The 12327-nt window shown below is 55.2% G+C and overlaps 1 protein-coding gene and 1 long non-coding RNA gene across 5 annotated transcripts in view; one reads left to right on the top strand and one right to left on the bottom strand.

Annotated features, from left to right (window-relative positions):
• The window catches only part of SEPTIN9 (septin 9), a 177046-nt gene that overhangs the window by 141813 nt on the left and 22906 nt on the right, over positions 1-12327 (bottom strand). Inside the window, exon 1 of one of the 3 annotated variants that reach the window (XM_043462012.1) lies at positions 6574-7480. The exons of the other annotated variants lie outside the window; for them this stretch is intronic. Within the exon in view, the coding sequence (XP_043317947.1) occupies positions 6574-6598 (25 nt within the window). The 5' untranslated portion in view covers positions 6599-7480. Of the gene's footprint in view, positions 1-6573; positions 7481-12327 lie in introns of those variants that run through there. 3 annotated transcript variants of the gene reach the window in all.
• On the top strand, positions 7355-11834 carry LOC122437291. 2 transcript variants are annotated; one of them, XR_006268211.1, is made up of 4 exons: positions 7355-7493; positions 9006-9076; positions 10202-10473; positions 10943-11834. It is a non-coding gene; the product is annotated as an uncharacterized LOC122437291 (long non-coding RNA). The 2 variants fall into 2 exon arrangements; XR_006268210.1 differs by having other exon boundaries at positions 7364-7501.

The raw sequence follows: 12327 nt of genomic DNA, 5'->3' as shown, positions 1-12327 counted from the left end.
GCATGGCAACCCACTCCAGTATCTGCACCTAGAGAATCCCATGGACAGAGGAGCCTTGTGGGCTGCAGTCCACGGGAATGCAAAGACACGACTGAGTGACTAACACTTTCCCTTACTTTCTCCACACGATCCAGTAATTCTCCTTCTGGGTGTGTATCCAGAAAAATCTGAAAGCAAGGACCTGAGCAAATACCTATACACCCAGGTTTATGGCAGCACTTTTCATAAGAGCCAAAAGGTGATTCTTGATAGACCATGGTTAAACAAAATACAGTCTATCCATATAATGGAATATTATTCTGCCTTAAACAGGAGGGGACTCTGACACCTGCTACAACATACAGGAACTTTGAAATCATAAAATGAAATAAGCCAGTCACAAAAAGACAACTACTGCATGGTTCCATTTATATGAGGAACCTGAAATAGTCAAATTCACGTAGACAGAAAGCAGAAGGGTGCTGGGCAGGGCCAGGGAGGACAGGGGAATGAGGAAGCAGTGTTTAATAGAGCTTCACTTTGAGAAGATAGAGGCTTCCCTGATAGCTCAGTTGGTAAAGAATACACCTGCAATGCAGGAAACCCCAGTTTGATTCCTGGATTGGGAAGATCCTCTGGAAAAGGGATACACTACCCACTCCAGTATTCTTGGGCTTCCCTTTGTGGCTCAGCTGGTAAAGAATCCACCCACAATGCGAGACCTGGGTTCCATCCCTGGGTCAGGAAGATCTCCTGGAGAAGGGAATGGTTACCCACTCCAGTATTCTGGCCTGGAGAATTCCATGGACCGTATAGTCCATGGGGTTGCAAAGAGTCGGACACGACTGAGCAACTTTCACTTGCACTTTACTTTGAGATGATGGAAAAAGTTCTGGAGATGGATGGATGGCTGCACAACTACGTGAGAGCACTTAATGCCTCTGGATTATACACCTAAAGATCATTTAAAAGGTACACTTTATATCACGCGATATCTCTTACATGTGGAGTCTTTAAAATGGGTTGTTGCTGTTTAGTCGCTAAGTCCTGTCTGACTCTTTGTGACCCCCGTGGACTGGAGCCCACCTGGCATTTCCCAGGCAAGAACACTGGAGTGGGTTGCCATTTCCTCTTCCAGGAAATCTTCCCGACCCAAGGATCAAACTCACATCTCCTGCATTGGCAGGCAAGATTCTTTGCCACTGAGCCACCAGGGAAGTCCTAAAAAAAAGGGAGCAAATGCCCTTAGGTACAAAACAGAAATAGAGTCACAGATATAGAAAACAAACTATGATTATCAGGGAATAAAGGTGGGGGTGGATAAACTAGGAGAATGGGGTTGACATACACACACACATATATAATAGATAATTAATAAGGACCAGGAACTTAGCGCCCAGAACTCTACTCAATACTCTGTAATGGGATTTCAGGGGCTAAGGTTCCATACTTCCAATGCAGGGGGCCCAGTTCAACCCCTGGTCAGGGAGACCAGGTTAGACTGCCCATGATGTTTTAAGATCCCGAATGTCGCAATGAAGATGAAAGATCCCACATGCTGCAACTAAGACTTAGAGAAGTCAAATTAATTAATTAACTAAAATAAAAATTATTTTAAAAACTACTCTGTCATGACCTACTTGGGAAAAGAATCTAAAAGAGAGTAGATTATATGTATAACTGATTCACTTTGCCGTACACCGGAAATGAATACAACATTGTAAACCAACTATAATAAATCTTTTTTAAAAAGGTACATTTTATATTATGTACATTTTACCACAATTTGTTTTAAATGAGTCCAGAGCCCTGGGCACCCGAGATGCTTATACTACAGAAAGACTACAGCGACCACAGAAGTGGTCAGTCCCAATCTCACGCTACATTGTTATTGAAGGCGGTTCGTTATTGTGTAACAATGTGATGGGCATGCCATTCCTTAGTAGGACTTTACACTGAAATAAATGCTCTAATCAAGAAAGGTTTTGGACAGACCTATTTGGGGCGCAAAGAAAAAGCATTACAAAGCACCATGTGAAAGCGACCTCATCCGGCAGGCTGACCCAGGTATCACACTGTCCCAGGTCCACTCTGTCCCCAGAGCCTGCCCCAGGCCTCACCCCACCAGCAGGGGACACGAGGCAGCTCCCAGCAGGAAGGTGCCTGGAAGTGAGGCAGGCAGGCTTCTGGAATTCTCATGGGGCTGGGCTTCCCACACCACACCAGGGGTAGGGGACCCAATGGCAAAGGCTTGCAGCCAGACTCAGGGACTTCGAGGGATCTTAGGATATGGAATTATCCTGTGCATCCAGGACGTATGATGACTGGCGTGGGTTGAATGGTGGCCTCAAAACTCATGTTCACCTGGAATCTGTGGACATGGTCCTATTTGGAGAAAAGGGTCTTGCTGATGTCATTAGGATAATGATCTGGAGTTTTGGTCATGCTGGATTATATGAGTGCTCAGTCCCTCAGTCCTGTCTGACTCTTTGTGACTCCACGGAGTATAGTTCGCTAGGCTCCTCTGCCCACAGGATTTCCCAGCAAGAATACTGGAATGGGTTGCCATTTCCTCCTCCAGGAAGGAAATGGCCTTTTCCCAGAGATCAAACCCACATCTCCTGCATCTCCAGCACTGGCAGGCAGATTCTTTACCACTGAGCCATCTGGGAAGTCCCAATGGATTACTGTAGTAGGCCCTAAATCCAGGAACAAGTGTCCTTATAAGAGAGAAGCAGAGGGAGATCTGAGACACAGAAGGCTGTGTGACAACAGAGGCAAAGACTGGAGTGAGCATCCAGCAGCCAAGGATGCCAAGGAGCACCAGTCACCACCAGAAGCCAGGAGACTCACGGAGAGGATGCTGTCTCAGGGCATCCTGAAGGAACCAACCCTCCAACACATCGACTTCGGACTTCTGGCCTCCAGGGCTGGGAGAGGATCCACTGCCATCACTGCAAGCTCCCCAGGTGGTGGTACTTGGTTACACCAGCCCTAGGAAACCAAGTGGTACTGGATACCCCTACTGGATACTGGAGTGGGTAGCCTTTCCTTTCTCCAAGGCATCTTCCCAACCCAGGGATTGAACACAGGTCTCCCACAAATTGCAGGCACATTCTTTACCAGCTGAGTCACCAGGGAAGCCCAAGAATACTGGAGTGGGTAGCCTATCCCTTCTCTAGCGGATCTTTTCGATCTAGGAATTGAACTAGGGTAATCAAGCTCTGGCAACGTGGGTCCAGGACACTGATGACCACAGCGAGTCAAGGGTATGAAGTGCCCAGGGACCCAGAGACAAGAGGGGCCATCAGAGCAAGGCCCAAAGCATGCTTCCCATGATGGGAGGCTGTCCAGACCCCTGCCCGCCCCACGGCCATGACACAGGACCGCCTGAGCAAGTCAGAGAACCAGCTCACTCCTCCTGGGTGAGCCAGGGACAGTCATCCAGTGACAATGAGACCCGGCCCTCCCCGCCCCCCAGACCAGCCTTCATGACCAAGCAGAGAAACGTCTACATTCTCTGCCGACAGCTCACCACGCAGCCATTCCCAGCCTCCCTGAGGCCCAGCTGAGCTAAGTCACCGCCCCCCCGCCCCACCTCCCCGCCCCAGTGGAAAGTTCCCTTCCTGGAGATTCTCCCTGCTGAAACACAAGCGCTTGGAACAAGATAAAACTGCTTGATTTGTAAAAGCCACAAAGCCAGTCCAGAACAAGGGAAAAAACGCCGACCCTTGGCTGGAAGGAGCGGCCAGTGTCTCAGCGGCCAGTCACTGCTCGGTGACTCATCCCGGCCTGCTGACAAGCCCTCCGGCATCTTCCCAGGGCACGGCTGCAGTCTCGAGGGGGCTGGAGGCGGCGTGGCTGCTGCAGAGGACCCGGGGCCCCCGGGGCCCAAACCCGGGAGGAGTTGGTGCTCCCAGGAGACGGAGCATGGAGACCTGAGGTCTCCTGAGGCAGCCCCTACCTGCCCCAAGCCCCCTCCCCACCAACCCCTCCTGGACAGCTGCTGGGCAGTGGCCAAGAGTCAGCCAGACCCTCCTTAAATGCCAGCCCAGCGGGCCATGAGCAGGAACAGCCGCTTCTGGAAATTGGCGGGTGAGGCGTCTGGCCAAACAGGCCTCTGTCCACAAACGCTGGGCATCGTGACTTGGTGTGCCCGTTGGGGAGGGAGGCAGCTACCTCAACTGCTTAATGGGGTCCCAGAGGGGCTGGGACCGTGAGCGGCAGCCCCGCAGGAGACGGAGACCCCCAGAATCAGCTCAGAGCCCACTGCTGGGGGAGCAAGGCCTCGGGGCCCTGCTGCTCCGTCTCCCCCACTTTACAGGTTACAAAATGGAGCCTAGGGCTGCAGAGCGACTTGCTCGAGGTCCCAGCAGGAACAGGGTAGAGCTAGCTTCCCCGGGGACGGCTGAAGCTCTGAGTTACAATTAAAGACCAAGGTCAAGGTCCAACCAGGCTTGAGGAGCTTGAGGGGACAGCTTGGGGACCTGCCTTTTCTGGAACAAGGTTTCTAACCCAAGGTTTGAAAGAAACAAGTGTCTTTGGATGAAAATGCATCTAAATGAGGATTTCATAGGAATTCCCAACTTTTCCTCAGGCGTAGCCCAGGGGAAGGCCCCCGTTCCACTTCTCATCATGAGGGCGTGGTGCTCAGCGAGGCTTTTATAAAGGCACAGAGCTGACTTTATTCAGTTCCTGAAAAAGCTCCTGGAGTCTGCTCAGCCTGGGAGGTTCCAAGACGTTGCCACCACTTCAGACTCCCCAGAGACCCCTTTCTAGCCCTTGTGCTCTGGCTTACTGGTCGCCTGTCTGTCACCCAGCTGGGCCTTGGCTTGGTGATCCGTGAAAGTGAAGGCTGGGCGGCAGGCCCCGGCCAACCAGGCCAGCAGAGTGCCGATCGTCCCAAGTCCTGCACCCAGCGGCCCCTGCTGAGGCTGAGAGCAGGGAACCCTAGCCCCCGCCCCGTCCACCCCGGCCGGCCCACGCCACCGAGCTCAAACACACGTCAGGTGCGGTTCCACCAGCCATGCCTTCTGGCGGTCTGCGGGGCCGCCCCGGCCCCCGCGGTCGGTCACGGTGCCCGTCAGTGCCTGCCCGGCGGCACGGGTGCGCACGCACACCCACCGCCCGTCAGCAGCTCCCCTGCCCATGGGCGCCCCATCCGCCCTGACACCAACTGGGATCTGACCAGCCCCTGGAGCAGCAGGCAAGGGGCTGCCTTCAGAGGAGCCATGGAGACGTCTTCCTCCCCTGGGGCTTCTTGGGGAGTCCCCACCTCCCCCCAACACCGCATGCAGTGACAAACAGCAGACCAGTCCAGTGACACCTGTGGAGACACCCAGGGGCCGGCTCGGAGCACCTGAAGCCAGGACGCTGATGCCCAGGATGTCTCAGCCTGCACCGTGTACCCCAGCGCCTGGCTCGAGGGGTGCGCCGCAAGCAGAATGCTGGGGAATGAATGGGAATTACTCCTGATGACGTCAGATGCTGGCCCAGGACACATGCCCGGGAGAAGGATCTCAGGAGGGCCACCTGGGAAACAGGGGCTTCTAACTGGGGTGACTGAGGAGGGGCGGCCTCTCTTCTCTCCACTTGTCAGTTCTTGCCCAGTCCTGACGGGGCTGAGCCCACTTGGTGCAGGGCTACCAACATGACCCCTTAACTCAAAAACACATGCTGTGTGGGGTACGGGGACCACTCCAGGGACCTGGAAGCCCCCTCCAACCCAAGAGCCAGCCGTCTGCCCTCACGCCTTGCCCCCCCCCCGCCCGTGACATTCAGATGTTCTAATCAGTGATTCTACCCCAGAATCTGAGCAAAGCTCACAGAGCCAGTCTTTCTGTTCTGAAACGTCCCATCCAAACAGGGATGCTCACTGCTACCCTCCCTGTTCATTGTGCCCAGGTGAGGACAGGACCCAGATGATGCCAACCTCCACAAGTGGGGGTCACCTCGGTCAACTCCCCCAAGCTTCCGGCAGAGTAGGAGGAGTTCTGTCCGCTGTGTGTGTGCATACACACACACACACACACGCACACGCACATACACACACACGCATCTGCACATCTTGTCTGGGCACTGGGAGCTCCCAGCCCTGTAATCAACTCCCAGGAAGGCACCAAAATGCTATTTCAGGGAGGAGACCAAGGCGGCCTTGAAGACGGACTTTGGCGAGCAGCGGACAAACAAACCACATGGTGGACAAACCAACCACAAGCGGCGCCCCGGTGCCGCCGGACCGGACCCCAGGGCCAGAATTGGGTCCCCCCACCCGACCCTTTCCCGGACTTCGGCGCCCACAGTCTCAGCATTCACAGCCATCTTCAGATGCAAAAGTGGCACGTTGGGAAATGAAAGAGAAATAGTGAGGGAAGGGAGAGCGGAGTTTAAATAAAAGCCAGACTTAGCGAAGCTTCGCTTTTGGAACATTATGGAACATTATGTCCCAGGATCTCAAAACAGAAGAGAGGAAAAGAAATATGCCCGGAAAAATGAGCCGAAGTGACCCCTGGTGCTTATGTCCCGAAGCATAAAGAAAGTTTCGAGTTAAGGGGAAGGGGCAGCGCGGGGCGGGGAGGAGGGCCCCTTGCCTACCTGTGATCCGGTCTCTCTCCATCATTACGGATATATTTAGCAGCAGGCGGGAGTCCCAGCGTCCCCCTTTCCAGAGACGTCCTCCCCTTTCTCACCCCGTCGCCCTCCCTCTTTCTACCTCCTCCTCCTCCTCCTCCAAAAACACTCTTTGTCTGGTCTAATTTCTTCAATCTGTTGCAATCACGAATGCATCCAAATTACCACATTTCCATGTGCTGATCATATGTTTGTGCTCCAAACTGAAGTAGCATTGTCTCTTGGAACCGGGAGGGGAAAGGGAGCGAAGGAGAGAAATAAAAAGAAGAGGCGGGAGTGCGGGCCGGACGTGGGCCTTGAAAGGCTCCCGCGGTCCCCGGGGTCCTCCGGGCCGAGGACCAGCCGGCGGGGGCTTTGTGCGGTGGCTCCCGAGGTGCGGCGGCGAGTGGCTTCCGGCGCCTTCTCTCCACCCCCTCCAGCCCCTCCGCCCGGGGCTTCTCGTCTGGCTGCTCCTTTTTAATATCCACTTGGAGAAGCTTAACTTAGCCTCTTGGAAACCAGCTCACAGAGTCAAATTCCTGGCGACTCACAGAGTCTTTCATTCCGCCCCCCGGCCCGCGATGCTGCGATTTCCTCTGGTTTGAGACTTTGCAAAGCCTGGTTCCTGCCTGCCTGCCCGCCTGGGCTCCCCTCCACCTCCGCCGGCCCTGAGCCCCCGCCCCGGCCTGGCCGGAAGGAGGGGTGGTCGCACCCCAGGCCCGCTGCCACAGGGAAGGTTCAGGAACACCTGCCGGGGATGAGCCGGAGAAGTGCCCCCCTGCAGACGCCCGGGTGTCCCGTCAGCTTGCTGGGACAGAGGAGGGGACAGAGGAGCTGGCCGTCCCGCCCCGGCCGAGAGGGGAGCGCGGGAAGGAGACTTCCTGGAAGATTCCTACCCCTCGCTTGTGAGTCAGTGAGTCTCCAGCCGTCCCCTGGGAGGGCGCGCAGTTCCTCACCACATATTCCCCAGACTCAGCGCCTCTCTGGGAGGAGGGGACAGGGGCCTGGCCTGGCTGGGGGCTCAGCTGTTGCTCGGGTCTCGGGGGGGCTGCTCACCTGGCAACTCAGGGGCGGTGGGGAAGGGCAGCACAAGGTCAGAGTGAGGGCTGGGGGTCGGGGGTTGGGGGGCGCTGGGGCTGGGGGCATCTCCTCTGCTCTTGAAGTTTCATTCACTTCAAGGGTTCAAACTGGCAGCCCTCCACCCAAGGAACACAGAAACAGGCTGTGTTTGCCTGCCTGACCCTGCCTAAAGAAATTGTTGTATCCGTGCCAATGTTGAACACTTGGGCAATTTCACTGAGAACTGCAGATTTTCCTCTTCTCTTGGAAAAGGGAGGGCATACAGTCACACCAAATGAGCCCTCCTATCTGGTCTCATGGGGCGGGATTGAAGAGTGCTTCCCTCTTTAGATGAAACTGCCTGTTTTTGGTTTGCTGTGGTCCCCACAGCAAAATGATGCACTCAGTCTGATTATTTGCCGGCCCCTCCCCTAATGTGGCCTCTCAGCTTGAGGTCTCTGCCCCACGGCCACACGAGCGATGTGTCACCAGAAGAGGGCCACACACCATTCTCTGTCGGATAGCTCCCTCTGCCCAGGGCAGGATTCCAAATGCAGTTTCCAAGGTATCAAGGGAAGGAGAAGAGGACGACAGAGGATGAGACGGTTTGATGGCATCACCAACTCAATGGACATGAATTTGCGCAAACTCAGGAAGACAGTGAAGGACAGAGGAGCCTGGCGTGCTGCAGTCCATGGCTTTGCAAAGAGTCTAACAGCAAGAACAACAAAGTTGCAAGGGCATTTTCTTGGGCGTGGGAGTGGAGGCCAGCACCTTCTAGGAGACACCAAATCGCAACTCCCAGCAGAGTCTGGAGGACAGCTCCAAAGGCAGCCACCTGCACAGTGAGGAGAGGTGTTTCGGGCATCTCGGGGGCACCGTGTAGGCTGAATAATGCCCCCCCAGCAAGATCTCATAACCTAATCCCCTGAACCTGTACATGGGAACTTGTTAACAGAAAGAGTCATTGCAGGTGCAATTAAGTGAAGGACCTTGAGATGGGAGACTATTCTGAACCACTGGTGGGAAGGGGGGTACTAAATGCCATCATGTGTGTTCAAGAAGGGGGCAGAGGGGGATCTCTCACACACCCACACACACAGAAGGGGATGCTCAGACAGAGCAGACAGAGATGCGAAGATGCTGGCCTTGAAAACCAGAGGGAGGCAACCACAAGCCAAGAAAGGCCGGCAGCCCCAGCAGCTGAAAGAGACAAAAATAGCTTCTCCCCTGGAGTCTTTGGAGGGACCTGGGCCTTGCTAAGACCTGGGTTTCAGGCTTCCGGCCTCCAGAACTGTGAGAGAAGACATTTCTGCTGGTTTCAGCCCCCCAAGTTACTGGTAATTTGTTATTTCCAGCAGCCACAGGAGACTCAAACAGGTACCACAGACGGAAAAAAGAGCCAGGGCTCCCTGCGCAATGCTTTCTGGTGAGTATATTTCACTCTAACGCATTAGAATAAACCAACCACCAACTCAGTTAGAACAATGGGAATCGTGGAGAGTTTTTTGATGTGCTTACTTCACCTCTTTACCGATTTTGAAAAAAACTATTTTTGATTTTTTCTGATTATACATGTACTATATGCTCACTACACTTAGGAACTACAGAAAACAGATTTAAAAAGAAACCTCCCAAAAAAAAGAAACCCCTTTAATGCCACAGGGGGCTGTGTGACTCCAATCCCCACTGCAGCGAGCAGGGTCAGGAAGCCCCCACGAGGTGGCAAACCAGTCCTTGGAGTCTCCTCTGTCCTTCACTATCTCCCCGGGTTTGCCAGCTGGCAGGGGTGGCGGGCGGATGGCTGGGCCAGGACGAGGAGCGCAGTCATGGCCTCGGGTAACCTGGCCAGTTCCTGCAGGCGCCAGTTGCACACGCCGTGGATTTTGCTGCTGCGGTCGGTGCAGCTGCTGAACACAGCTTTTGACCCTCAGTTCCACCCCTCCCCCGGCATAGTCTGGCTCAACGTCCAGTCCCGAGTCATGCCTAAAACGCCAAGCATGCTGGCCCAAGCGGGGGGATAATTTGAAACTGAACCTGGCAACACCGATTGGCTCCGACAGGGCTGTGTTAGTTACGAGCCGAGTCGTGCAGAGGCCCGGCGCAGAGGCAGGGTGAGGCCAGGCGGGGGAGAAGGGGCAGCCGACCCCCACCGTTTACTGAGTCCTGGCCTCGTCCCCAGCATCGGCCACTCAGGGGGCGACTGGCCAGGTCAGGGCTCCCCAAGTGACTCCTCCCTCCAGCAGAACACGGAGGGAGCTCTGTGGTTATGAAAACCTTTGTCCTGAGATTCACCAAGCACATGAGCGCAGCAAACCAGCGAGCAGTCCCAGTGAGGGGGTCAGCGTTTGAAACCAGCACTTCTCCAAGTCGACCGACGCCTGCTGTCCCAGGGAGGGCCTCCCCCGACCAGGCCACAGCTTTGGGGACCTCCCCTTATGCCAGTCAAAGAGTCCCAGCTCCCAGCCGCCTGAGCCCGCCCACATCCTGGGGTTGCCCAGCAGCCCCTTCCAGACAGTTCTTAAGGCAGTATCTCTACCCTTGACCTCTGCAGACCTGCCCATGTGACCTGCATACTCCCTGCCACCTTCTTTTTGACGTCACCATCATCAGAGAGGGGCCCAGGGCAGGTAAGGAGGAAGAGTGAGGACTGCTTTATCTGTGAGGACAGTGCTAAGTCCCCTTCCAAGAAGCCCCTGCACCCAGCTGGAGGGGACACAGGAGTAAGAGGCGATGCCAGCAAGCCCTGAACTTCCAACACAGTCCAGGAGGCCTGGGCTGACCCAGCCGTGAAAAGGGGGCAGGCGCTTCAGGTAACTCTGACAGGTGAGCAGCAGAGGCCTTGGGAAGGGGGTCCACAAGAGGGACACAGCTTTGTTCCTGGGGCCCCTTCTGGGGAGGGGCCTGTGAAGAGGTGGGAGGAGAGGAATCTAGCTGAAAGGACACTCTCTGAGACTCTGGGCTCAGATTTCCTGCCACCTCTCACCTCCCCCACCCCTCAAGCAGGTACCTTCTTTGAGAATCCTCCATAATTACCTCCAACCTATGAGAGACAGGGCTTCCCTGCTGGCTCAGTGGCAAAGAATCGGCCTGCCAGGGCAAGAGACACGGGTTCTATCCCTGGGTCGGGAAATGCCCTAGAGAAGGAAATGGCAATCCACTCCAGTATTCTTGCCTGGGAGATCCACGGACAGAGGAGCCTGGTGGGCTGAGCAACTAAACAACAACAACGTGGGGGATGCCAACCCCTCACTTTAAAAACAGACTTCTCCCTTCATTTCCTGCTCATCCTCAGACTCAACCACTGGAGTGCGCTTTCCTGAGTTAAAAATAAAGAAGCTCCATCCCTCCGACCCCCTCCCACTGACCGTCCTGCAGTCACGGCTACCGTACCTGCCAGCAGAGCGGGCAGCCGGCCGAGACCCTCCAGGGCCGGCCCCAGTCTGGCCGCCTGCAGCCTCCCAGAGCAAGACGAATTCCGGGCCTGGGGCCGGCCGCATTCCTCTCCGGAATCTTCTCTCCACTTTTTATGGTGCCTCAAGTTTCGGCAGTTCCTAAATAAATACGATCCAGCTACTCTCTGCCCTGGGGACTGCTGCAGGGTTTACTGGTGCGAACAGCCTGGGCCGGCCTGTTGCTTTGGGAGTTCTTCCAGGTCAGCGTGGAAGGAGATCTAGACAAGGGAGAGAGACGGCCCGGACGGGGCCAAATTCCACCAACGGCCCTCACGCTCAGTCATCCGTCCCCGTCCTGCTGGAGCCGGGAGCTGGCGCTGTACTCCTAAAGGCCCCCAGCTCCCTGTGCAGAGCAAGGGGGGATCCAAGAGTGTGGGGACTAGAGTCCTTGGGACAGTCTGTCCCAAGGCCCCTGCATTTAAACTCTCCAGAACACACCAAAACTCCCCCAAAGGCCTGGGGTCTCTCACTTCCTGCTGGAAATCCCAACATTCTGCCTGCTCAGTGGCACCCAATAAAGGCTCACAGGAGGAACAAGGGATCTGAGGATCTGGTGTGGAGATTAACCCAGACCAGCCCTTCCCCAGAGAACTTCTGTGCTGATGGAGATGCCACAGTCTCTGTCGTGTTCAATATGGCAGCCACGTGTGGCTGACGAGGGCCTACAGCGTGGCCCATGTTACTGAGGAACTGAGCTTTTAATCTGTGCTAAATAAATGCTTTAAACGTAAATAGCTACTGTGCCTACTGGCCACCCTGTTGGGCTGGGTCTGCCCCTCCTCCGCCGCCTCTCTGGAGACCTGGCATTTTCCATAAGCCTCTCCCCCATAAAGCAAACAAAGAGAAAAGCTACTTCTCAGCCAAGGTAAAAGAAGACTGATGTTTCTATTTTAAATCTGTTTTTTTGGCCAATCACACTCCCCCGCCCCCTCACCCAGCTTCTCCTATCAAGTTCAGTTCAGCAATATTGACTGACTGACTGCCAAGCGCCATAACAGCACCCAGCCCTGCAGGATGGGAGGACAGAGCAACGCCCGCTGCCCACCTGCTAACGGGATTGACAGGCTGGGTCAAATTACCAAATTCCCCTGGAAAGAGAATAGCTTCCAGAGCTGTGACCCCTTGGAGCAGCGAGGAGAGAGGCTGGACAGAGGGGAGGCCGGCAGGGCTGGGAGGCATTAGGCTGGGTTTACCAGGTGGTGCTAGTGGTAAAGAACCTCCCTGC

The sequence above is a fragment of the Cervus canadensis genome, chromosome 1 (assembly GCF_019320065.1).
Source record: "Cervus canadensis isolate Bull #8, Minnesota chromosome 1, ASM1932006v1, whole genome shotgun sequence".
Lineage (NCBI taxonomy): Eukaryota > Metazoa > Chordata > Mammalia > Artiodactyla > Cervidae > Cervus > Cervus canadensis.
This window is presented reverse-complemented; position numbering and strand designations above follow the sequence as displayed.